The 27,780-nt window shown below is 39.2% G+C and overlaps 1 protein-coding gene across 1 annotated transcript; it reads right to left on the reverse strand.

Moving 5' to 3' along the window:
- Nucleotides 1-1,263: 1,263 nt before the first annotated feature.
- Nucleotides 1,264-27,780, reverse strand: LOC128860532 (hemocytin). The gene is made up of 41 exons (XM_054098117.1): nucleotides 27,340-27,780; nucleotides 24,591-24,692; nucleotides 24,274-24,345; nucleotides 24,068-24,160; nucleotides 22,453-22,491; nucleotides 21,311-21,555; nucleotides 21,063-21,222; nucleotides 20,845-20,972; nucleotides 20,674-20,769; nucleotides 20,384-20,581; nucleotides 20,094-20,257; nucleotides 19,843-20,000; nucleotides 18,765-18,919; nucleotides 18,068-18,670; nucleotides 17,773-18,001; nucleotides 16,824-17,710; nucleotides 16,499-16,748; nucleotides 16,104-16,430; nucleotides 15,720-16,036; nucleotides 14,485-14,861; nucleotides 14,153-14,324; nucleotides 12,218-13,266; nucleotides 11,877-12,141; nucleotides 11,725-11,818; nucleotides 11,411-11,663; nucleotides 10,869-11,348; nucleotides 10,513-10,801; nucleotides 10,272-10,449; nucleotides 9,892-10,202; nucleotides 8,781-8,880; nucleotides 8,302-8,717; nucleotides 6,433-6,916; nucleotides 6,067-6,272; nucleotides 5,679-5,989; nucleotides 5,321-5,605; nucleotides 3,829-4,819; nucleotides 3,553-3,768; nucleotides 3,033-3,491; nucleotides 2,816-2,968; nucleotides 2,650-2,753; nucleotides 1,264-1,497 (listed from the first exon to the last, which is right to left on the reverse strand). The coding sequence occupies exons 1-41, from the start codon at nucleotides 27,441-27,443 to the stop codon at nucleotides 1,369-1,371; spliced, it is 11,649 nt and encodes a 3,882-aa protein (XP_053954092.1). The 5' UTR covers nucleotides 27,444-27,780; the 3' UTR covers nucleotides 1,264-1,368.

The following is a 27,780-nucleotide window of genomic DNA, read 5'->3' on the forward strand; positions in this document are numbered from 1 at the left end:
AAGAATTTGTTTGAAATTTTGTTATTCCAACAAAACTTCGGCTTCAGACGCCTTAAAAATGTTGCAGACAACCTATTGGGACTCTGCTCTATCGCGTGCACGTGTTTTCCAGTGGTACAAAAGTGGCTCCCCGGAGGAGCCGAAACCCAAAAAACCACGCCAAAATCGCTCCCTTCGATTACGAAGGTGTGGTGCACTCGGAGTTCCTTCCGCAAGGCTGATCGGTTAACGCTGAATATTATTTAGACGTTTTAAAGCGTTTGCGCGAGAACATTCTTCTTAAAAGGAAGGAATTGTGGGACAACAAGTCATGGTTCTTGCATAACGATAATGCACCAGCTCACACATCACGTCTTGTTCGCGATTATTTGAACAAAAATAATGTTAATATCGTTCCGAAAGCACCGTATTCGCCTGATATGGCTCCATGTGACTTGTTCCTGTTTCCCAAGCTCAAGTTGCCGCTCCGTGGAAAACATTTTGAGACAATTGAAGTCAAAAAAGAGAATTCGCAGAAGGAACTGAAATCCATACCGAAATCGGCCTTCCGGAAATGCTATGATGATTGGAAAAAACGTTGGCATATGTGTATCGCCTCCAATGGTGATTACTTTGAAGGAGATAAAATAAAAATTGAACAATAATTAACCGTTTGTGTTTTATTAAATCAGTCTCGTTCATATTTGAGCAGAATGTATATACACAAAACACAAAACCTAAAATACGTACCAATATACAAAACGTTTCCAGCTTTTCGGCTTTAGCATCAAATAGAAGAGTTAAGCTCTTGGTGCGACTATAAGCGAACTTTTTCGAATATTCATGAGTTGCAACAGAAGTTGAAGTGCAAAAACAGAAATAAACAAAATGTTCACTTCAAATCATTGCTTCTTGCCATCCATTTTACGACACTTCGATTACGTGGCAGACGCGGCAATAAATCAGCACGCTGGCAAAGTGGCAAATACTCAATGCTGTTACTTGAAATGCAAGCCACTAAAACTACTTAAGACCAACAGCATAAAAGGCATATAGAACAGTGAACTGCCTTGAAGAAGTAAGCGCTCCGCATCGACGATGACCCTACACTCATTGCTTGTGGACTGAAGAAGAACATCTATGATTCGCATCAATCGAAAGGCACCACAACTCATGAATTATTACCCAGGTCTGAAAAGAGAAAAAAATAGCCTCTAACGCCTTTAACGCAACACTCAAGAGTTGTAGTCAAGTACAATGTATAGTAGAATGAAAGAGAGTAAATTTGTTTGTAGTTTTGTATTCCAATTCAAATTTAATTTATCACTTAATAACCAATCTTAAGTGCTAAAAACATGTCTTAAGTGGCTGGCCATCTTCCATGTCGCCTCAAAGCGCTGGTAGTTGACCGGACAGCATTTTGGGTAATGCGTGCATACGAACATCAATTTTATCCCCAAAATCATAACCGGTCATTTCATCGCAAGGGCTGCACCCACAGCTCGCTGGCACATCCACCTGAAAATGGAAGTGAAAAATTAGGATCTCGAAAACTATGTCTCCATATAACTTCTCAGGAATAAAGGAATGATTTTTTTTCAATCTGAGCTTTAGACTCAATCTTAAGATCATTTGTTGGTTACAAGCTTTGCGTCACTCATTCAACAATAGAGCGACCTCAATTCATGTGCTCCAAGTATTTTGGTCATTGTCGTATATTTTTCAGAAAATTGGTTTAATTGTGAGTATAAAAATAGTAAATAGCAACAACTTTGAAGCAAAAAAACTTATAATTTTAAGAATTATTCATTGCAAAAACTTTCGGAGAGTTCTTTAACGAGGAATATCTTTGGTTCTTCTCACAATTTTTTTATATTTTTCATTATTTTTATTTTTAAGAAAAAATATTACTTTTTGAAAACTTCTTTTTGGAAAAACAAATTTTTTTATCATTTAAAGTGAAATATCTAGGGTTCTTCTTACAATTTTTTTAAGTTTTTTTTTATTTCTAAGAGTCCATATTAATTTTTGAAAACTTTCTTTTGGAATAATTTTTTTTGCCATTTAAGGGGCAGCTACTGCGTTCTGCTCAACATTTTTATACTTTTTTTTTTAATTTTTAGTAATGAATATTACTTTTTGAAAAGCTTTTTTGGAAAAAAGTTTTTTTTGTCATTTTTGAAAAATTGTAAATTTTGTTTTTCATTTTTTTTGATAATTGCGAATATTATCAGTAATCCCTGAAAGTTTTTCCATATTCCCATCAATTTTCGAGTTATATTAAAATACGTTCAGCGAACCAGCGAGAAAACAGTACGAAATCAATTGGAATATAACTCGAAAATGTATGGAAGGCCCACTATGAAATTTTCAAAAATAAGAAGAAAATTTGAGGAAGAAAGTTTTTCAAAAATTACAAAAATAAATTTTCCGAAAATTTCGAAAGAAAAAAAAAATAAATTAATTTTGTCACATAAAAATTTTCTAAAAAGTATATTTTACGCATAGAAATATTTTTCTTTACCCAAGATATTTTACTTTAAAAGGTTTTCTACAAAAATGTTCAGTATTAAATAAATAAATTATAACATTTTTTTTCAAAATTTCTTCAGTAAGTCTTATTATTCCTACGCCTACAATCGCTCCATAAGTGGACTTTCCGATACTTACCTTCTTCACTATCTTACTACCATTCGCACAAGTTAACGGCACCGGCACTGTTTTCCAACCCTTTATACTACAGCAGTGGCAATGTTTCTCGTGTGCAGCCGAAACTGTATTTATCAAAAACATAAACTGAAGATTATTTACCACTTGAAGACCTAATCAAAGTTACCTTTATTATATTTCGCACCCGACTGGCAGGCACCGTCGCAGTCTGTGAAGCCTTGGATGGGTTCCTTATTAACACATTTACCTACACCAGGCTGTGTGACTTCTATGAGTTCCACAGTCAGCGGTTCCGCCAATGAAACGGGCAAACAGTTCTCTGTAAATTAGCGGAAGATAATTAAAAACGCTGGGGTAGCCAACAATTCCTTAATACGACTTACTCTGCTCCTCAACATCCGGTTCAGGCCTGCACAGCTTACAACAGCCACTCTCGGAGGCCACCAACAAGTGCTCAGGACATGCGCTTACATCGGGGCAAGTCTCGTGGGATGATGATACTATCAGTAGCTCACCCTTGCGTAAACAAATGTAGGTGGTGCAATTGTCGGCGCTCGTCCATATCGCATCCTCTTCGTATAGCTGATTATCGATTACACATTTCTCTTGCACACATTCGCCGCAACACTTCAGCGTGGGCTGTTTATTCGCATACGTAAAGCCGGGCGGACAATACGTATCACAGGTCTCAGTCGTTGTTATGATTTGTGTGCTACCGCTCGGACCATAAGCGCACGTCTCCTGCTTACAGGGATCTGTTGGATGTGGCCATTTCGCGTTCAGCGGTTTGATGAACTTCTCGCCCAGTCCGTTTTGTACAATACACATGTCCTTGGGTGGTTCTGCATTTGGTGGTAGCAATTTAGAAAAACATCTAATTTCTTTTAGTGGAAAATAACTCACCGCATAAATAGTGTGGACAGCAATCACCCAACTCTTGTTTTCTTACTACCTCGTAGAAGCGCTCAGCGCATTCTTTCAGCGCCGGTGGGCATGTGCTAATATCACAAACGATCTCCTGTGTTGGACAGCAACCGAGATCCTCTTCCACCACCTTTTCACCTGGTTTAAGAGCGCGTGGCAACTCCAATTTTTCACATTCTTCTTTAGGCTTGCATTCTACGAATTAATATTTTCATTTAAAATTCCGTTACGCATTCATTTTTTGTCACCACTTACCACATATAAATTGCGGACAGCCATCAGCACCGGTTTTCTGCTTCTTGAACTGTCCAGGGCCGCATATCGGCATCAACGGTTCGAGACACAACTTTGCCGGCGGCAACTTCGGCTCCGGCACACATCTGTAGCGTGGACAACACACATCCGTTAATTCAATCTTTTTCGGTGTAAAGCCTTCAGCGCAGATATTCTCCTCAATCAGACATTTCTGCTCCACGCATTCGACTTTACCCTCGAGATTGCAATTACAATCGGTGCACTTGTCCTTCTTCCACTTGTCGCCAGGCGCATGCACCAAGTCATCGCATTTCACGCACGACTGTTCTAACACGCACTCACCATTATCCATTACTTGGCCCGGCGGACAGAAGCAACCTTCAAAACTTTCCTCGGCCAAACACATATCATTCACTTCTACGGTCTTCACAAACGTATCGGTCTTCATATTGACTGCATCATATTCGTGCAAAGCCTTTATGGTATCACAAGTCTTAGCGCAGCCACATGCCTCATAAACCATATCGCTGGGGCAATCGAAGGGGCACATATCGGGACGCCGCCAATTCAAACAGACGCCTTGTTTTGCGCATTCCCGCGCATAAGCGCTCATCAAATTGCACGAACTTTGTTTTTCGTTGCCGGGTTTGCACAATTCCTTCTGGCACAAGGCGACATATTTCGCTGGGTCAATGATTGTGTTGCATCGCCCGAAGAGCTGTTCATTGTAGAACAACATGCAAGGATCCTTCTCGGGCGGTGGAGGTTCACATTCATTTTCGGGTACATTTTCGCTGGAACAAACTTGCAAATCATTGCCCAGTTTGGGCTCCTCTGCCTGCCAACTTTGCAGAACAATTGCTAAATCTGTGCTAGGCTTACGTCCCTTCTTCTTGGCGGGATTTTCGAGTAGATCATTATTGGGATTGTGATCGCAGTCTCCGCAAAGACCTTCCATTTTAGAGCTGTACTTAACGCTGGGCACAGAGAGCTTAAAGTTTAGTTCAAAGGAAGAATAAGTATTAAAAGTTTAAATTAGCAAGATAAGGTATGGAGTAGATGTTATGAAGTGGGGTAAGTAGTAATTATTATAACCCCTAGTATGAAAACTGTCACCATGCGCGGTGACCAAGAAGGACTAAGGGTAAATAATCGGTCATTGCAGCGCCCCATAGCATGGCAAGGTCACAATTAAAACCTGAGGTGGCCTGATATCAGGCTGGCTCCGTTAGCATACAGCGTTATTTAATCAACCCGGCTGCCAAACCTACGCAATAGGCACGGGTCACATCACACCTAGATTTGAGAGAGTTTTTTTAATGAAGTTTACGTCTTCGACCTGTTGGTTCGCGGGGATATTTACTCTCCTACCACCCACATCTGGGAGGTGTTCCCCTATCAACCACCTGGAGACGCGCCATCTACGGATTCCAGATGCCCCCGAGGGCGCTTTGGGTACCGTAAAGCTATTAGATATAACTTTTCTACTTACCGTGTAGGCCATGTCATCATAAGACACCCGTAAGTCTACATAACTTTCCCGCAGCGAGAGCAATACTTCCTTGCCGTTTACTTCGCGCATACTGATCCAAGACTTTTTGAAAGGCACTTTCTCCTCTGCGCCATCAACTACAATTCTAGGAACTTTACCCACTTTCGGACGTTCAATATGTATGAGATGATCGCCATTGAAGACATGGAAAGCTTTAATGCATGATTCCTGAGTTGAATTGGCAGCATAACCAAGTCGCTGGCAGTAGTCCATTGTCACATAAACCTTCAAAAATAAAAGGCCACAAAGTAAAACGAAATGTTGTGTTGCTACCACAGACAACCAGCCAACGACTCACCTGGAAGTTATGCTGCCCGGGTAGTACTATATCACGTGAAAGCAGATACGTACAATTACCGTTGAAGTGGAAATTTCGCTTGTCATAAGTGAAAAATTGCGATTTGTCGAAAGAGTTGCATGCGCAATCCTTACAGTCAGCCACCGTTATGCACTTCTTACCCTGTCGCACGGTACCCTCGGGACAGTAACAGCCCGGGAAGCAGGCATCTGGTATAATCGGACAATCATCGGTATTCAGTGTGTCACAGGATGGCTCGCAGCGGCGCTTATAGCAATCGGAGTGAATAAGTGGCGCGGGACATTCAATTTCTAAGAGCAAAAAAGTGGTGAAGCAAAGTTTTTCAAATAACCTTAGAATACAATTCCTTACTCAGATAACCACTTACCACATTGTTGTATCGCACGCCACAAATTCAATTGTACATTGGGATTGATCGTCAAACACTTGGCAACAAAGTCCTGCAATGCATTGCATTTGCAAGTGTTGTCCTCACCCGGATGTGCCTGCAGGCACTCACAAGTGGTCTCGATGCATTTGCTAACGAACTGTTTGTAGTTGACCGCCTTGTTGCACTTAACGAACACCGGATGCCTGTCGGGGTGCAAGCAAAATTACATGACATTACACAAAATGCGCTCTTTGAACTCACAAAACTAAAATGCACACACATACGTGCATACATACACACAAATAATGCTCATGTGTTCTATGTAACGCGTAACAGTGGCACCCAAAATCATCTATCACTTACCTAATGGCATTGCACAACGCTAACGCCTTCTTTTGCGACTCAATTGGGCACGCTTGTGGGTAGCACATTTCCTTCGGTATCTTCTTGTCGAACCAGCTGTCACCAAACTTCACTGTGTTCTGCATCAGACTGCCATCCGGCGTGCGTTTGTCATTGCTTGGAATGCCATCGTAGTAGCCGCACAACCCATCCACGGTGCGTAGATACTTAGACGAAATGCCAATCTTGATGTAACCGATGTCATTGTAGAGTACCCAATAGCCATGTTTGCGCGACACCACCAATACAGTGCGGCCTGGCTGTGAGATGACGAAGGCCGCCTTGCAGATGGGTGAATTCATGAGTTGCGGTACGGTATACTCGAAGCCATTGAAATTCAATTTCATATTCGGCATAATCGTTAATATAGCCTGCGATTCGATATCTTTGATCGTGACCATTTTATGGCAGATTTTCCGTGCTTCATCTTCGCAGAGAAGTTGTACTGCAAACAAGATGAGAAAGAAAGGCGTAAAGAGAGATTTGCGGGAGGAATTGTGAGACTAATGGGATGATCTGAGATAAGAGTGGATGGAGGTGGGTTTATCAGACTATTTTTAGCCTAACCAGAATTCATTTTGTGATAAACTACAGAATTGATTGTGGTGCTGAAAGTTTCATATAAAAAGTTGATATATCCAGAAAGACATATTAGGAAGGTTAATTAGGAAAACTTCTTTCACGTAGAAAAAAATGAGCTTAAATTGCAGAAAAATATATATTTAAATCTATCATAAAATCCCTTGTGAGGATTGCCAATTTGTTTCACCCAAGCTTTTTTCCCAATGAATAATTGAAGCTTCCACAATACCATAAACGCATTTAGTTGTAATGTATCCAATTCAAATAAAAGTCTGTATCCAGCCTGAACCTACAATAATTAGTGATTCCACTAGATTCTGGTCAAAAAAGTTTGGCAAAGTTTCTAATCCGAAAGATATTTGAGGCGACATGTAGGGCACAGTTTCCTTAATGACGGATGACGCCAGCTGATCTGAAACCCATCATCATATTACGCAGTTGAACCGGTTTCCTTGACGGAGAAATCCAAAATTAACAGCTGAGCAGAAAAAATCGTTCCACATATCTTAACTCGTGTTGGCCGCTGTAGCGGAATGGGTTGGTATATAACTACTATTGGAAGGTACACTGGTTTGAATCTCCGTGCATAAAACACCAAATAATAGAAAAAGTTTGTCTTATTAGCGGGCGCCTTTCGACAGGCAATGGCGAACCTCCGATTGTCTTTCCGCCAAGAAAAAGCGCTTCAAAAAAAGCCATTTGGCGTTCGTAGTCGGCTTAAAACTGTAGGTCCCTCCATTTGTTGAACAATATCAGCACGCATACCACAAACAGGAGGAGAAGCTGGCCCAAACACCAAATAAAGGGTGTAAGCACCAACTGTATTAAGATTTTAGTTGTCTTAAATTGGCTATCAGATAGAAATAAATATTGATATGAGTTATTCAATTCGTTCTAAAGATCTGCTTTGGCCGTTTCTCTGCACAGAGCTTCCTCCAGACCCAATGCTCTGGTAAACTTTAAGAAAATTGTTAGCTGTAGTGAACACGTTCTTCAGCTATACTGAGCCAGCTGGCATCAGATTCGCGGCACACATGCATTGATGTCTCTGAGAGCGAGCCGCCCATCAAGCGTCAGTCGCTTGAAACTAAGCGAAGCATGTGCAGATGGCCTCTCAGCTTGTTTCAATATTTCAATTATTTTCCTTGAGAGTAGTAAAGGTGTTTTAAACTTTCTGTGTCTTTACCCTGCCACTGAAAACTTTATCTGCCTAGCCAAAAGCTGTCACCATTTCACTTATTAACTTACCAGTTATCACCCAATTGGAATTCTTGATATCACGCGCCAATATATGACTGCACGTCTCATACTTAAACTCAGTGCCATCAAAGGTGGTGAATAATTTGCCACTAATTTCGCAGGAATCATCTTTAGTCGGTTTGAGTACACACGCATATTTGCGGCATTGACCTGGCTTAGCATTCGACATATCCAATTCAATTTCGTAGTTTTCAGGGCACTTAGGCTCCACACAAACGACAGTTTCGTTTTTCTGCACCACTTTTGTTGGTATTGGCACGCACGTGAATTCGGCACATTCCTCCTCCTCTACACCGCTTACTTCTTCTGTCGGCATCATTAGGAATTCTTGAGTTTCGCTCACCATAACATTTGTCTTGATAATTTTGACCATATTATTGCCAACGGCCTCCATGTCGGTGAAACTAAAGTAAATAAGTTGGATATCATTAAGGGGCTTTGCATAATGAAATTTCAATTCTACTTACGACTTGGCAAACATCTGAGACATTTTGCGTTGTTTCTTTTCCAATAACTTTATCTTCATATTAGGCGGGCATTCGGGTTCTGGACACTTGATGATCACAGCTGTTTAAAGTGAGTGAGTTAAGTAACCGTTTTCATATCATTTTAACTATTCCCACCCACACATTTTACTAAATGTATGTCTTCCCTCTCAAAAGTTAACCGTCTATCCTGCTAACTTAAAGCTCATATAGTTCTTTAAAATGTTCTTACTTAAATATTTCAAAATGATCATATTCCCGGAATATTAAATATTTCAAAATGGTCATATTCCCGGAATTCTCATATTTCAAATTTTTTTCTGGCACGCGTTCCAAAGAACGAAAGCTATACTCTAGATCAACCGCTCCGGTATAATATTACGACCGTAGTCTCATTTGAGATATCATTTGTTCGAGTTTTTAGGAAAGCCTATCACACACTACACTTGAGAAAAGACTATTCCCAGTATAAAATAGTAAAACTGTTCCCCCTTTGTAAAACTGTTCTTGCTTAGTAAAATTAGTCCTATCTGCTAAAACTGCTCTCTCTTAGTAAAACTGTTCACATCTAATAAAACTGTTCCTACTTAGTAAAACTGGTGTCACATAGTAAGACTGTTCTCAACTAGTAAAAATGTTCCCCTTCAAACTTCTAAGTTATTACACTAATATAATTTATGAGCTCTTTAGTAGTTGTTTAGGGGACAAATATCTCCATTCTGAAATCGGACTGGTCCTAGTTCCACTTAAAATATACTGTTCCCACCAAAACATCTTAATTAACTGAAAGCCTCTAACCGAAAAATTTGATCTTTATGAACTGTTTAGTACATACAAGCGTCATATAGTAAGTTGACTGTCACAACTTCAATTTTTCAGTAATTTTCCTTTCGTAAACCATACGACTAATTTTTTAATTATTATTTAGCAAATAATTTTTCTTGCGTTTAAAAAAAAGTGTTCGAACTTACATATCTTACACAAATTTCTCTTCCCACCATCACTTACACATATCCCCAGATATCAAGGCTATTAGTAATATTTTCTACATTATGAACAAATTTTTCCCACCCAAAAAACGCCAAATACTCACTTTCATTTTTATTAACAATTGGTTGTGGAGTCACTTCGAACTTTTTCTCGCACGAGTCATCCTCGTCATCAGCGCAATCTTGTACGCCATTGCACCAAAGCAGTTCAGGTATGCAGTCACCACTTGACGGACAGATGCGTTGATATTTCGGGCAAGGTTCACATTTGCAGAAGCAATCTGGCGTAACCAATGAACGCAAGTTAGTCTCCACACAAGGTGGGCACTTCTTCGGCTTGCAATTGGAGTGGCCGCCTAAAACACAGACACATTCCTCGCAATGCTTATTTTCATATTTAGTGCCGATGGGGTAACTATTTATAACAGAATTAAAAGTGAGAATATAGAAACAGCTTGGCAGCTATGCACATTCGCAAACTTACGTGCTATATTCCTCAACACATGGGCATAGATTACTCTGCACGCAATTCTGTCCATCCCAGAACAAACCGTTACTGCACTTGCAGCCTTCACCTGGCGCGGTAGTATCTAGAACGCCATCACAAACATGGCATTTTGATTGAGGCTTGTCAAGCTCAGGCTCCTCTTCCTTAACCTCCACTGAAAAAGTTAAAGTTGGAAGTTTAAGTGCATAAGAATTCATGCAGAAATAATGCCACTTACAATATGTTTCGAAGCAGCCCACTGGCTCTATACGCATATTAATATTCTTCTCCCACTTGGAAGGCACAATCTTGAAGTACTGCGTCAATATAGGCGAACGGAAACTATTCACAACCTCGCTATTTGAATCGTAGTTGCCGCGGAACTGCTCGGGTTGTCCATCGAAATAGAGCACCTTATTCCAAATCAACTTATTCTTGGAGAACATAACCTTAAAGCTGGTAACCCAACCATCAGGGCCGCCTTTAGTGATAAAACCAGAGACATTACGTGGTGCCAAGAAGTCAAACTGTACAAAAGGCAAAAAGTCATCAGTGCATCATTACATTTTTTATATCTTTTACTCAAGTCCATACCTGCACATATTCATTCGGTGTATTAGCCACAGGCCGCCAGCCGACAGGAGAGGACAGCTTGAGCAGGTCTATTAAGCGTGGTTTTTTGGCCGGTTGTGGTAATTTCCAGATACTGCTGGCCTTCACTTGCTGCGGATGCATTTTACCATTGTCCACACCCATGCGATCCAAGCACTTCCCTGCACCCGGCCAAATAATCGGTTTCATGGTAGTAGTCATTATGAGTTTCTCAAATTTGGGCTGTTCAGTGGTTGTTGGCACTGTTGTTGTGGCCGGTTCCCCACAACCGAGCAGCTCTGCACGCATAGCGATACGACCATGCCATTTGAGTGGATAAATGCGTACAGATTTCGCTTCGACGGGAATGTTGAAGAGTGTCTTCTGTGGCGTACGCGAATCGAGGGGTCCATTGAACTTTTGTGGTGCATCGGTTTCGTCTACCAAATAGTAATAGGACTCGGCGTCGTGGCTGTAGAGCATCTATACGGAGCAGTGGATTAATTCGCGTTGTGTGCAACAAAAACTTGCGTTAAGAAACTTACCTTAAAAAGCGTAACATAGTTATCGAAATCGGGACTGCCGGCCATAATAACTCCGAAAATAGGTTCAGGCTCTGCGAAACTGATCTGCAGATACTGCATCTGGTCATCAATGATAGGCGACCAACTGCCGATGCTGCTCTTTGGATTCTTAGGAATACGCGCCATGAAGGGTGCATTGAAGGCGTTGAGTGAAGAGCTCGCGTTGAAGACGCTATCAGGCAATGGTTGATCGCCTTGTATTAACGGTATCAAGCTAAAAGCAGTGGAGGTTATTTTTGTGTACACTTACAACGATCTTCCAAAAGAAAACTCACCGTTCGGGCTCACAATGCAAATGTGGTGCCACTGTGGGTGGCAGAATTTCTGGTTCGTGTTCTTCCGTTGTAGGCGTAGTACTTAAGAAGTAGGCTGCTTGGAAAAATGTGCACTTTAGGAAAGAGCTAGCATAAATGCAATAAAAACGTACGTAATTTAGTCACCACCGGCAACTTATTTGGCACGCAGGTATATGCGTTGTCAATGCACTGACACACTTCGTCCTCGCCGAGTACAGGCATATGTGGCTGCACGTACTTCTCCGATTTATCCATGCAAGGGCATTCATCCATTTCTACGCAAGTATCCTCATCGCGCCAGTACTTACCCAATGCCCAACAATCGGGTCGATGCTTGTCCACGCATCCAGGCTTACAATGCTCGCCCTTCTTGCAGAGACCGCGCTTGCGCAATATCTAAAAGATGCATTGAGTTTTCATTCATTCAACTCATAAAAATTCACTCTCTAAATCCTCCGCGCTGCGTACTCACCGAACCATAGTAATCGCAAGTGAATTCGCACTGATTTGCACACTCCACCATCACTTTTCCTTCAGCGCACTCACTAGGTGTTTCAACCTCTGAGCTTGATGGTATCTTGCCACAGCTCGGTTTGATTTGCTGCACAGTCGCTATATGATCGCATACATACACGGTTGGATTAAACATCATATATTCACCACAAGTCTTCTCCACATATGTCCAACCGTTGCCATCGTTCGTTGGCTGGCAATGCAGGAACTTATGGCAGTCACCCGGGTACTCCTTATACTCGGCTATCAGCGAGTTGCATGGCAGTCCGATTTGTGGCTTCTCAGTCGGCGTCGGTGGTGTTACTACCTCCTCATCGCACTGGCAGAAGACACGTAACTCATAGTCGTGGCACTTGCCCTGGCAAACAAGTCCCTCCTCTAGATTACAGCGCACATTCTCATCCATGTAGTCAGGTGATTCATGTGTGCCCACTACACGGCATTCAATCTTCTTCATATACTTCTTCTGGCAGGTACCATAAATACTCTCCATGCGATCGTAACGAGGCAGCTTCTCCTCATCGTTTAGATGTATAATATTGCCCGACGTATCGGAGTCCTTATCGAACCAGCGTGTCCAACCACGTACACACTTCGGCTGCGTGTCGGTGCCCATTGGATGCTGCGTAGTGCTATCGACCACAATTTTGCTTGGGTGCTCAGTTGTTGCAGGCTCCTTACACTTAACGCCACTGCATACCTCTTTTTTCTTCGAGCAACGGCATGTGGCACAATCATCCACATACGTTACATCGCCTTCGTAATAGGTCTTGCCATCGCGCAGCATGCATACCGGTTTGCAGTCAGCCTTCGGTACGCATTCTTTGTAGGTATCATTGAGGTAGATCATGCCGTCGTCGCAGGGTTTGATGAAACAGCCCTCAAGGCAGTTCTCGCGGTTGCACATGCGTTCTGTCATGCCTTGGTCGAGGAAATTGTCGCAGGTCTCAACAGCGCAGGCGGGTGTGCAGGACTGATATTCCGAGCAATGGGAGTCGCATTGCATTGCTGGAAAGTGAGAGAGAAAATGCCGAAACTGTAGTCTTCCAAATTCTTTAGGCTATCCTTTATATATTTTTTTCTTTTTTTTCTTGCATTTCTATGCGAATTTCATCGCCGAAATAAAGCAAACACAAAACTGAAAAATTTGTACTTCACCGTATATATGAATTCAGGAAGACAACAACCCCATTGAGTATTCCTGAGTTCACATATTTCCTAAGCTACTTCGAAAGTAATTATATAATAATCAAAAAACCAACCAAATCGATTTCTCCTGCCACTTTGTGTGGCTGCTGAATGCCAATAAATTTTAATCTCAATATTTCTGTCAAGTGTGAATAATTGCTTGCGATCAAAATTAAAGGATTTCCTGCGCAGTCAATATGTGATTTAACTATTACGAGACTATTCAGCTGCGGTATAAGTCTCAGCACCAAGTACGATGTCTGTGTATGCAGGTGTGTTTCATGTATGGTTGTGTGCTTGTACAAAAATCACAATGAATAATTTTCAAGTATCAATTACGCCTAATCGACAAGTCTACTTGTAGAGCGGAGCACATGCACTTTTACATATACATACAAACATATCAAAGTATATGCAGTTATGCCTTTTTGGCAGCTCAATCGAGCCTGAGAACTCTTGTTTTTTTACGAGTTCGTTCGTAGGCTCCTGCTCGTCCTTTAGCTTGCCAGTTGCATTGTCGTCAGCGTCGCATGTGACGATTTGCACTAATGAATAATTGAAGAGACAATGATTTTCAGCAACGCAGCAACGACATATATACATCACTCACATGCATACACACTTGCTATGACACTTTTGCAACTGCCTTACACGTCTACTTGTGTCACGGCGCTACTATTCATTCATATGCATTTGGAGTACTTACGACAGAAGTGTGGCGTACGCCAACGTATATTGATGCCCTTTTGCGAGCAGGCGTGCGCATAGGTGGCCACCGCCGTACACAGGCATTCGCAATCGCCTCCCTGGTCGCAGGCGCACGTATCGAATATGCAACGTTTCAGGTACTTCTCAACAGACACTTCAGCGTGGCAATCCTGCGTTAGGTAGATGTCGCGGATGTGAAAGGAGTAAGCAGAAAAAAAGAAGAAGCACACTTAAGTATTAGCAAATGCAATGCGTATTGGAATTTTAATTATCTGTTTTCTGCTGTGCACGGCAGCTGTTCTTTGCCTCACCAGCACTCATGCCGCTTACCTTAAATATTTCCGATTTTAGTACACCACATTTGAGTTGTGCCCACGTCTCTCGTTCCGGATGCTCTCTGCACGCATCTATGGGTGTCGTTGGTTGTGCGCAAAATTGTTGCATCTTCCATGCATGTCCGAAGATGAGTGGACTTGTTTCGATGCCTTGAGATGGCGTTTGCATGTCATCCATGGCGTTGTCATTGTAATTGCCGCACAATCCTTTCACTTTGTTCTTCCACTCGTTGCCGAGTTTCACGTAGACGCGTGTGCCTTCATCCCATTTCAATTGCAATTTGAGTGGTATTACTTCGACCACAATGAATACGCCAGCTTTGTAGATGTGGAAGGCGCCATGACCTTTGGCATTGCTAGCGTCACGGATTTCTGAAAATATTACAAAATAAAAAGCTCTTGTCTATCACAATTACAAAGACATACTATTTGTATCAAAAACTGTAAGAATTTCATTAAGAGAAATAATTATAATAAGAAAACGGAACGAGTTGCATAAATAAAAATAATTGTCGTAAAAAATGAAAATTAACTCACTCATGACTATTTTCCATATACAAAATTAATAATAGTTACAAAGTAATATAATTTCAACTAGACACTGTACGAATTGCATACAGAAAAAGTATAGGAACAATTTATAAATCCATTCACGACCATTTTTTTTGTAAAATTAAATGTAACTACAAATTCACATGATTTGAATCCCAAACTTTAAATATTACAATACCTAAAAAAAAGTACAGAAAAAACATTAAAAATTAACCTATTCACGACCACTTTCGCTTTGAAAAATGTACCAATAGCATACAAACAATTACAATATTATAGATAAACAAAAAGCCAATTAACCCATTAACGCTTTTTTTGGTGAAATTAAAAGTAAGAGCAGATTCATATTATTTGAACTAAAAACTAAGAGGACTGCATAGAAACAAATACTTCTCGCAAGAACGGAAAAATTAACCTACTAAGACCCCAAATAAAATTAACTATTTATCCTAAGAAATTGTAAGAATTGCATAGAAAAACGGATACTAAGAAGGGAAATTAAACCCGTAAAAGAGCAGGGATTCGTTTACTTTTAAAATCTGCACTCGTCTCAGCACATCTTGAAACAGCCTATTTTGTTTTTGTTACCGTGGTTAGCCCTTAGAGAAACTAATTGATACACTTTTTACTTTAAAGAGAGGGAAAGAGTTAAAATTGAATCCTAACTCCCATGCTTACTTTTAATCGCCGATTTGTTCGGGTCAGTTGTGTAAGTCGAATCTGCAGCCAGTGTAATGGTATCCTGTACACTACCGGTTAATGAAATCTCGACCGACTTCGAACAAGTTACGCCCATTGTACCACACAAGACATTCTGTATTGTAACAGTAAAACCATCGCCATTGTCTGCCACACCCTTGGAGAGTATATAATCGCAGGCCCCTTGGAAGTCGAAGTCGTGATTATCGTATGTAGTGAAATGCGAGTCCCCCCATACGGAACAGGTCGAGCCACAGCCATTGGAGGAACACGACCAATTGCCACTCTTACAAACGCTAAATATGTGAAAGTAAAAGAATTTACAAAAAACAACAACAACATTATAGTTATTTACAAAATTACCATATATTACAATCCTCCTTAATCTTTTCGCCATCAGAGTAGCTCTTGCCGGCGTGATGACATGAACAATGCTCGGGTAGGACACAAGCTTTGCGTGAGGTGTCATAAACATAACCGCTCATGCAGACACAACCGGGCGCGCAGTCCTCAAGATTCTCCACATACTCATGCATATTCTTGCAGGTTTTCGGTTCATTGGGTGCACACTTAGAGAACTCGGCGTAGGGGCGATTCGCACAGTCGGCGCGCAGTTGTGATGAAGGTGGGTACTTCTCCTCATCACCAGGTTCGGCATCCTCACACTCCCATATGCCATTCGTGCAAGTGCTGAAAGCGCATACAAATCTCAGCACAAGTAGTAGCGAATAAGAGCAGTTGCTCGAGGTAATACTTACCACAAATCCAGGAACTTTTCACCCGGTCGCACTTCTTTGTAACCCGGTTTGAAGGTAATACTGTCGTAAGTGCAAGTACACTTGTGCTGTGGCACGCACTCGTTCTTTTCGTTCAAGTACTCACCATGTGGGCAACGACAACCCTCAACACATTCTTTCTTGCAACTATTTTTGGTAGCCAAATCGCTGCAGGTACGCGAACATGTGTCGCCGCACTCGTCATACACTTGACCCATTGGACATTTAACAGCTGTGAAATGTGAGTTTTGCGTTTATGGCCAAAGCCGAATAACCAATTAAGTAACTATCTATCTATCATACTTACCACATTCCTTTACCGCCATACGCCAGCCAGTTTTAATACCTTGACGCGTACACTCAGTACCGTAGGCAGCCAAGATGGGACAGAAACACTTGTCAGGCTCATCTTTGCACGCGCAGACATCATACAAACAGTCTTCGTAGTATTGCTCAGGTTCAACGGTCCAATGACAGTCTTGGAATATGTCATCCATAATCCAGTTACAGTATTTTTCTGCAACATCACGCTTGTCGGGGTTTGCGCTGCATGGATGTGGACCAGGTACAGTATCGGTTGGGAAATCGCAAGTATCCTTTGTGCGCCACTTGTCGGCAAACGGCTCTACAGCCGTCTCAATATCACCTTCCGGCGTTAAGAAGTCATCTTGTGTGTTCGAGTTGAAGGTGCCACATAGGCCTGCAGTCTGATTGCGATAACTTGGCGGTGCATCAATATAGACACGTGAGATACCATCCCACCAAATGCGTACGCCATCGGGGAATTCAACTGTCATGAAGCTCGAACTGGCCAAACGTATAAGTGCCTCGCCAGCGCCAAGTATTTTGGGAAACTTTGTGATTTGTTTCTCGTTTATATGCACAAGCATATCCTGACTCAGGCGCACAGTGGTCGGCACGCCGTTCTTTAGCGTAAAGCGGAGCGTAACCGATTTGGTGCATGACGGATTCTCTGCAGCGGCCACCAAATTCAAATTCTCAGAAATCGCGCCAGAACAAGCCACATTCTCTGCTTCCACCGACAATTTAGCTGTCTTAAGCAAATAGTAGGAGCACTGACCCATAAAGTCAAAACGTTTGCCATCGAACGTCTGATAATGCGGATCGCCTATGGCGCCGCAGCGAGCGCCACACTCCTCGTCCGTGCATTTCCACTGGCCAGATTTGCAGGTGCTATCGGTGAAGAAGGTGCATTAGTGTAAGTAAATTATTAAAAATTGTGACTTACTACTTACCATGTATTGCATTTCTTTTTAATGCTCGCTTCTGGCTTGAACTCCTTGCCGCGCATAGTGCATGGGCATAGCTCTTGTGTGATGCAGGCGTCCTTGTACTGCACTGTACCTTCAGGGCAGAAGCAGCCTTCATTACATTTTCCTTTGCTTGGTGTTACTGCCATGTCACAGGTGGGCTCAACATCTGGACCACATGGCAAATACACACGTCCATAGCTACAGCTTACAGCTGTGTAAATTCGAAATTTAAAAATTGCGCACAAGCACCGCCACCAAACAAGAATTTACTACTTACGACATATTTCTAAATCACGCCAGCCATGCTCCAATTTGACACCCTTGAAGATGCACTCCTTGGCCAACATAGAGACTGCATCACAGTTGCAAGTCTCTGGATGCTCACGATTCGGACAATTGCAATAATCGTCGACACATACGCGCAGCATTGCCTCAAAGTTAATGCCCTTCACACATTGCTCCAGTTTTTCATTTGACAAAAGCCGACTGCAGACTTCTACTGCCTTCTTCTGTTTGGAAATTTCACAGGAATCTATGCCAAAGTCTAACTCACGACTATTTTCCATTATACACAAATCTGATTTGTCATCAACGCGCCACGAGTCTGTAAAGGACTTAACAGTCTCCACGACCACACCACTTTTCGCCGTCAAGTCATTCTTGTAGTCACCGTCTAGCGAGCCGCACAAACCACCAACTTTAGACCACAGCAAAGGCCCGGCATGGATGCCCAAATACTGATGACGGTCCCAATCAATTTGCAGGCCAACAGACTCCAGCTGGATTTGCATATGTTGAGCAACAGGTATGATCTTCATGCCCATCACCTGTACGGGTATGGGTAATTTTTTAGCTGGCGTGGAAAGATGAATCGTGCCATCTAAGAGAGAATCAAAAGAAAGATAGAAAGAAGAATTAAGAGATTCAACTACTACTCACTACCAAGAAATATATTTTTTGCTTTTATTGCTTACTCAGATTGTCCAACGTATATGGTATGGATTGCCAGTATATCTGTAGCGAATGAGCACAGCCATAGCCAGAGCCATACGGACAAGCTTTGAGTGTTACATCGAACGTAGCATCGACTTTATCGTTCACTAGCGTATGGGAGCACGAAAGAGGCGCTCTAAAAAGATACAAATTGAAATGATGAAGCTTAAAAGCGGAGTTTAAGATTAAAATCAAAAGTAAAATAAATTTACAGGTCAAGGTTAGAGATTAGGATACTGATATGGGAGATTCAAGGAAAAAAAGTTTGAGATAAATATTAAGTGCTACATGCGGAAGGTCAAACATCCATCTTTCAGATTGCAGCTTAATATTGTAGTTGAAGACAACTGTTTAATAGTTGCAGGTTAGGGTTTAAAACTTAAACTTTAAACATCAATGACTAAAGAAGATTGAAGACTGAAGTTTGAAGACAGAAGATTACAGTATAAAAGTTAGAGGTTAGAGGTAACCGGTTAACGATTTGAAGGCTACAATTTAAAGATTAAAGCTTAAAGATTAATAGTTAAAGCTTTGAAATTTAAAGGTTAAAGATTAAAGATTAAAGTTGAAGGATTAAATATGAAAATTTAAGGGTTAAATGTTGCCTCAAGCCTGATTCGAGCGAAGGCTGAAGAAGTGGTCTGCCGTCTCATCCTCATCTCCATATGCTGGGCAGAGTGCACTGTCTGAGATGCCGACCTTTTCCATCTGCTCCGGCCATAGAAAGAGGCCCGTCATCAGCTGCCTATAGTCTCTTCTACTTATTAACAGAAGGATCTGCGACAGTCAGCCGAGCTTCCTTGTGGGTTGAAGTAACCCGTTTGCTAATCGTGGCTTTGATGGCTGCAGAAGGGAGTGGCAAAAACAATATTCAAGGTTGAAGGCTAGGGGCAATACAAGTATAGATATTTAAGATTAAAGGTTAAAGGTTCAAGGTTAAATGTTAATGCTAAAAAAACAAAGGCAAAGCAGGTAAAAAAAATGAAAACTCTAACTTGAAAGTTAAATTTGAATGTTTAAAATACTCAACTTCTAAAAGCTTAAATTATGGACACTTACTTAAAAACCAATCCATCGAACGTCTTCATGTTGACACCACCCCAAGTGGTGCACAACGCAGGCTTTGGTGCGCGATCAATCATCACATCCACGTCGCCCTCCATATATAGTGTAAAACGAGTCGGAGATATTGCCGTCTCTTCCGAAGACCACCATTCCTATATTTTCCAAATCAGAGTATGTTTTTTTTTTTTTAATGTAAACAATTTGAGAATTAAATTAAACGAAAGTTATGTGAAACTTCTACTTACACTATGACGCTCTATATCCTTATATTTGGCCAGTATTGCTTGGAGGCGCTCGCGTTCTGTGGTCCACTGCATACCAAATTCTGCACTACCACCACCGATAGTATAAGCCGCACTCTTCGAATATTGTGAAGCATGTGAACCAGGACGAATGATGTAACCAGGAGCTAAGCATGAAAGAATTTATTAGCTCGATAGTGGTAAATATTATTTGCTTCACAGGAATCAGATCGAATGTCAATAGCGAGAGTGTCGCTTCCTTGGATTTTAAATTTAAGTGAAAATCCACTCACGATATATACACTTCGGCAATGGCTTGGGGAAGAATTCGCCAACACTGTATTCGCAGGCATAGTCAATGTCCAAGCTGCCCTGCACTTTCAAACCCAGCACCGAGGGGCAAGAAAATTTGCATTTAGCTTCTATGCCATCGTAGTTACACTTGTAGCTGCCATTAAAGCCAGTCTTCGTCACATTGCAAGCTTGCACGCCTAGAATGGAGAATGGAGATTGGATGCCAATGTAACAGGCAAAGTAAAAAAGCATGAAATTGAACTGCTTGAAGCCAATGGTAAATACTCACTGTGTTGGCAGTAGTTGCCGCGATATTTTTGCGTACACTGACAAACATTAAAGGAAATGCATTGACCGTCGTTCTCGCAGGGTGGTTCACAAATTGCTAAAGGCATATGTGGCAAAGATTAAGAAATTGGGCTTTAAATCATTTTACAGTTTATTTTCTATCTCAACTTACGTCCGCAATCAGGTGGTTTTGGTGAATTTGACTTCTTATGAAACCAAACACCATCCACGCACTCGAGATTGGTTATAGTACTGCCATCCGGGTACTGAAAGCCACTCATGCACTCGGCATTGCAAACGCTGCAAGAAATTCAATACAATTTTATATTATTATACACTTTTTATTCAAATTTAAAACCAACAATTTCTTAGAGCAATGAAAACACTTACTTATTACTGCAACTAACTCGCGAGTTCTTCGGTATTGGTGGCTTACCGCCACAGAATGTTTTCTTATTCTGACACCATGGACCGTAGAAATTCTCAGCGCATTTACAAATGCCTGCTTCTAAGCAAATGCCGTTATTCTCACAGGGTGGTATGCAAGTAGCTGAAAGTGGGCGAGATATTTATTGTCATTAAAAGTAAAAAATCAGTTCTGTTTTTTTGGTTTTTTTTTTGTGTTCTTTGCGCCTCACCTTGACAGGGCGGCACAGTCGTAATAGCCGAATCGCGTATTATCCACGATCCACTCATGCAGATCATTTTCAGTAGGTTTGTGCCATCTGGAAAACTGTATTGTGGCGGACAACTTACTTCACATTGATTGTCCCGACATTTCACCTTCACATTCGGGGGTAGTCTGTATGCTGGGCAATTGGCGTAAGCGGATATTTGGGGGCGTTCGTGCGTCAGGAAGTCGTTATTTAATTGCACATTAGAGCTGTTAGAGATTTGGAAAATATATTTTTTTTACTACTTCTGCTTAGTATTTTAACGTAAAAAAATTTTGATGTTGAGACTTCAATTGAAAAGGAAAAAGCGATAAAAGTTTTTTTTTTCTTTTTATAAAATAAGCTTAAAAAGTAATTCTTATAATCTCGAGACCTTACGCTCAGTGTGTGTGTATAGACTTACAGTACTTTTGTACATTCAATTCTACAGTATAGGTTGGTTATTTTAACGAATTTGGTTATTGAATATATTGAATCGGAAGATGGGAAGGATAGGCGGATAATTGGGTTTGAGTTGCAGAACATTTATCTTCTGCGGACGAAGTACTTGTGTATTGGGCAATGGAGTATTATATAGGGTATGGTACTTATTACGCCCAGGTTGTACGAGCATGTAATTGAGTAAAAGTTGGTTATTAGATGTCCGTGTGTAGTCTTTGTATACCCAAGACGAAGTCGTCTGTATTTTATGACGTCAAGTCAAGTCACCTTATTTTTATTTTTTTTTGTAGTCTGTTGTATAGGTTTTTGTATGGTTTATTTGTTGGTACCAGTTATTAGTTGAGCTCCATTCATGGTGCTATTTGGTATAGAAATGTTTTTAATATGCTTTTTTCAATGTCATGGTGCTCAATATGCTAATAGTTTAGTGGTATAGTCGCCGAATTTTTTTCCCGTTATGTTAAATTCTATTTTAAAAGAAAAATATTCTCGATACTTAGTAATTTCATACTCTTCTAAATTTACATAAGATATAGTTACGTAAATATTTACAAAAATACTGAATTTTGAAAAAATCTTTTGTTTAATATATTTTTTTCTTTTAATTGTTTTGAAATTAAACTAAAATTTCTTTTAAAAATAAAACAAATTCATTATTCACTTACACTGTCTTTACGCCGAATGCTGGTGATAAGTTGTAGGAGCTGTAAAAATCCCAATAATACAACAAGGCATAAGTTATAAAAATATAAATTGTATCAATAAAAATATATGTATTTATTTTGGATTTGCACTGAAAAGAGTTTGGCAGCTCAGACAGGAGTAATAATTTTTTTTATTTTTCTCTAAATATAAACTAATTTTTTGTTTTTCAATTACAGTTTGCTATTTAAATTTGAAAAATGATAAATTGAAACGAGATCCATATTTACGTTGCTTGCACACTTAAGTCGATAATTTGCCGAGCTCGGCTAGTTGCCCGAGGACCTTACCACCACAATACTAGAATTCACTTGCTAAAAGCAATTCCTGCTATATCTGTTGTCACCCCTAGCGGAACGACAAGGAATTCAGCTGGTTAAATTTATATTGGAAGAGGAAAAATTTGTGCTATACATGTAAGGAATACCGAAAAAATTGGCTTCACTAGTAAGTCTAACCCTCGCTGAGTCCTACTCAATAGTGATTTTACAAAGCTAAGCTTCTGATTTATTCAGAGTTAAAACAGGAGTAAAGCAGGGAGACGCGTTGTCTAGGCTTGTGTTCAATCTGATTCTAAACTAAGTAATTAAAGATTTTGATCCATCAAGGGCTATATTCAACAAAACTTTTTCGCAATAAAGGAGGTAGGAGGCAGTCTTAAGCGAATAGCTTTTTCCGGCTATAATTGAATAAAAGTAGTGTCAAAAAACCATTTTTAATGTAATTGCACAAAGTTGAAATATTTAAGCGTAATAAAGGAAAATTCCTCATTTGCACTGATAGCATGTCGCCCATTAAAGTCATACAAAACATTTATAGCAATAGCAAATTGATCGAAAAAATAAGAGACCTTTCGTAACATAAACAAGATCAATATCATGCGGGTACCAAGCCAGAAAGGTATCCGAGGCAATGAGCGATCCATTGAAACAACCCGACTTATGCCATCAACAAACCCCTTACTTCTAGTTTTTTCAGAAAATGATTTACACAGATATATAAAAAGCTTCTTGAATCTATTAAACTGGTAGAATGGAATACGCTTAAGCAACGATATACTGCATTCAATGGCACGCGCAAATCAGCCCTCTATCCAAGCTCACACAGTACAGAAGCTACCCAACGACAATGCCATCTGAATCTATGAACGATTGGGTCACCTTAAAAACTATCAGAAAGAAGCACCCACTGTTTCTGTCGGCAATATAACTGCTTTAAAATTTTTTAAAGGATTATAACTAAACTACTATGATTTATTATGTTTTTCCAATAATAACCCAGGCACTTTTATCAAACTATCGACTTTTAGACCCTAGTACTCGTTCTCGTATTAGTTTTTAATATAAAATATTAATTCTAATAAATAATAAAAATCTTCCTTTCTCTTCCGAAATATGTACCAAAAAGTCAAATTTTTTTCTATAAATTATACAGATTTTCCCAAGCGTGTTAAATGCGATTTTTAAGTTTAGCAGGTCACGGTATTACAAATAAAATAAGCTTAATTTGTGTATTTACGCTGACAAAATCGTATACGGATAAATTAATTTATGCTAGCAAGTACAAAATCACACATACCTGCCGCCACCGTAACCATGACCATGGCCGTAACCACCAGGACCACCAGAACCGTGCCCATAGCCAGCTTGACTTGTCTTGATGCCAAAATGTCTATTTTGCGTTGGTTAAGCAAAAATAAGAGTTAAATAAATTTCCATGTATGTACTCGTATGGCTTGCGTATATATGTATAAGTATAAAAATAATCTGTTAAAAAAAACTTACGCTCCGCCGCCGTAACCGAAGCCCCCGCTCTTAGCTGCGCCATAGCCGCTATTACCGCCACCCAAGCCTATGCTGTAATTTTAAGGTTGCAAATAAGATTAATTTTTTTTATCGAAATTCACATTTTTCTAAGCTTCCGCTTCGGCTTGATATCGTGAAAATATTTGTATAGCCACTGCTTTAGTTTTGTATATTTAAGTTGCGACGTGAAACTCTTTCAAACGCGCAGGAGCTATGGTTCCTATGATTCATAGCATTGCAAATTTACTTGATAATTTTTGATGTTTTTTTTTGTGAACCTTAAATTTATTTCTTACCCCACCGTCGGCACTGCTGCTGTTTTTTTCTTGAATAGTCCAAAAAAGTCACGCTCCTCGCGGTTATTATCAACTTGTTCGTCTTTTTCGGCGCTGATTGGACTGGAAAAGTAATAATAAATAGTAAGTGAAAATTAATTTTTAATTAAAACAACAATGGTTTATATACATATAGTATATATGTATATATAAAATTGACGCGTACACCCTTTTTGGGTGTTTGGCCGAGCTCCTCCTCTTATTTGTGGTGCGCGTGTTGATGTTGTTCAACAATGGCTTATAGTTATTTCTATTTTTACAAAAAATATGTATATATATAATGAGAGTATGTATATATGTATACATACTTATAGACATTGGGCTTTATCCTGAATATGAGAACTGACTCGATTTTCTGTGACCTAATCTGCCCTAGAGTGGATGACTATTTGAAAAAACGCGTTGAACATGGTGACCTTCCATGTATCAAAAACCTTAAAAAGAGGTAAGGCATTTCACATATCAATAATAGTGCAAAATTATAAGTTAAAAGATACTCCACTGCCAATTCCTGTAATTTTGTTCGGCTGATGCGAAGGTAATCGTAAAATGTCCCCCGTCTCTTAACGAGGCAGCTTCGCCAACAGTTTCGAATATTTTACTGCTGTTATAAAATTTATAAAAGTTTGTACAAAATGACGCGTGAATATAGATTTCGTCTTTGAAAAGTGAGTCTCTTCATATAATATATTGATATTTTCTTCACATATTCATAATTTCCAAATATTTCACACATATCTTTTTTAATATTATTGATAATTTTTATTGATATTATTGGTAATAAAAATGAAAAATAAAAAACGACGTGAGAAATTGGCTGTCAGTTGTCAACAAAATTTTTCGAAATTACTTTTCTTTATTGTATTTTTTCTTCATTTTTTTGAAATAAAATAAAACATTTTTGTTATATTTCTAATAAAAGATAATAATTTCATAACGCTGTTCCAGAAAAAAGTTATTAGCTCTCAAACTAACTTTTCCAAATTATTCCTAGACTTTTATTACCTGTTGCAGCCTTTTGTTAACTCACAGACTAATTTTTTTAAATTACATATATAGGTATATAATTGGCGCTTACACCCTTTATTGGGTGTTTGGCCGAGCTCTTGTTGCTATTTTTGGCGTGCAACTTGGTGTTATTCTACAAATAAAGGTACTTACAGTTCTATGCTACGTCAGTAAGGCAGATGGTTTTTTTATGAGGCGCTTTTTCATGACAGAAATCTACTCGAAGGTTACATTGCCGACGAGCAACCACTATAAGAAACTCTTTTTTTTACCATTTGGTGTTTCGTGCTTGAGGTTTCGAAATCGAGCACTTCCAAATAGTACCCACACACCAAGACCTTCGGCTACAATGGCTACCGGAAGGATAACTTTTCTACAAAAAATTGCCAACTTTCAGCCGAATTTTTCTAACTTTTTTTAACTTTTGCAAAAGAAAATTTTTTTTACTAGAAAAATCCAGAAAAAAACCCCAAAAAAAATTGTCTACATTCTGCTGAACCGGTAAAAATTATTTGGCTTTTCTTTCCCTTTTAAATTTTTCGAATTAAGCAAGAAAAAACTTGTTTTAACTTGTACCCAAAAGAAATTTTTATTTTTTCTCAAACCATAAAAATAACACCCCAAACAAATTGTCAGCTTTTATCCCAAGTGTTCAAAATTACTTTTATTTTCTTTTTAAATTTTTCGAAATAAGCAAAAAACCAACTGTTTTTATGTTTTTCCAAACCAGAAAAATAACACGTCAAAAAAGTTTCAGCTTTAAGATGAATTTGTCGAAATTTTTTCTTGTATATCGGTTTCCTTTTAAATGTTTCGAAAAAAGTAAGAAAAATAAAATTGTTTTAACTTGTACGCAAAAAAAATTTTTTTTTCCCAAACCAGAAAATTAAAAAAGTGTCCGTATTCTGCCGAAGTTTTACAAATCAACTCTGAGCTTTTATTTTTTTTAAATAAACAAGAAAAAAAATTTTTTATAACTCTTACACAAAAACATCTTGTTTCTTCAAAACCAGAAAAATAACAACACCAAACAAAACTGTAAGTTTTTAACCATATTTTTTAAAATGATTTCTCGGCCTTCATTTGCTTTTCACATTTTTTGAAATGAGCAAGGAAACACTTTTTTTTAACTTTTATTCAAAAAATATTTTCTTTTAGAACCGAAAAATAACACCTCAAAAAAATGTTTACTACTTACATATGCCGACTTTTTCGATATTATATTTTGGATTTTATTTTTAATCTTTTCCAAAATAAAACAGAAAAATACTTTTTTTAATTTTTACACAAAAAAATATTTATCATATCAAAACGAGAAAAATAACACCTCAGAACACATTGTCAAAATATTTTTTTAACCAGACAAATAACTACGCCAAGAGAATTTTCAGTTCTCAGCAGAATTTTTCAAAATTATTTTAAACTATTGTATTTTTTTTCTTTTCAAAATTAAAACAAAAAAAAATTTTAACTTTTTTAGAAAAAAAGTTCTAGCCCTAAAGAGAGTTCTCTGCCGAATTTTTCGGAACTATTTCTTGATTTTCATTTTATTTTAAAATTATTGATACTACTACTTCACAGAAAAGTCTAAAGTTGTCTAATTTATCAAAAATCATATATGTATAAAAAACATTTTTTTTTGGTTATCCATTTTTCAGAATTTCTTTCCACATAATTTTGAAACGAAAACCAAAACACTTACTTTGGCGCCACCGCTTCCACAATATCGCCAGGCTCCGCCGCTGTTGGGTGGCCATAAAGCTGCATTAGCAGCAGAGTCACCACAAAACACCAATTCATTTTCATTAAAATCACAAATGTTTTTAAGTTTTCACTTTCAAAGTACAGTTACTGCAAATCCACTACCGGGGTGGCATCCGCTTTAAGCCAAATGCGCATATAAATAAATACGAGATCAAATACAGCTTTAAATTTAATAATCCTTGCATTTATTATCCTTGATTATCCTTGATTATCCTTTTTCTAATGGACTATGCACCAGGTGGTGTAAAGGACATATATAATTTTGTCCTTTAACGGTGCATATCCTTTTCAACACTTTTCACTATTTCACACTTTTATTTCAATTATACACTATTTGTTCACTATGTCCGAGAAACTTACCGACGTACCGAAACCGAGC

The sequence above is a fragment of the Anastrepha ludens genome, chromosome 4, assembly GCF_028408465.1.
Source record: "Anastrepha ludens isolate Willacy chromosome 4, idAnaLude1.1, whole genome shotgun sequence".
In the NCBI taxonomy this organism is placed as follows: Eukaryota; Metazoa; Arthropoda; class Insecta; order Diptera; family Tephritidae; genus Anastrepha; species Anastrepha ludens.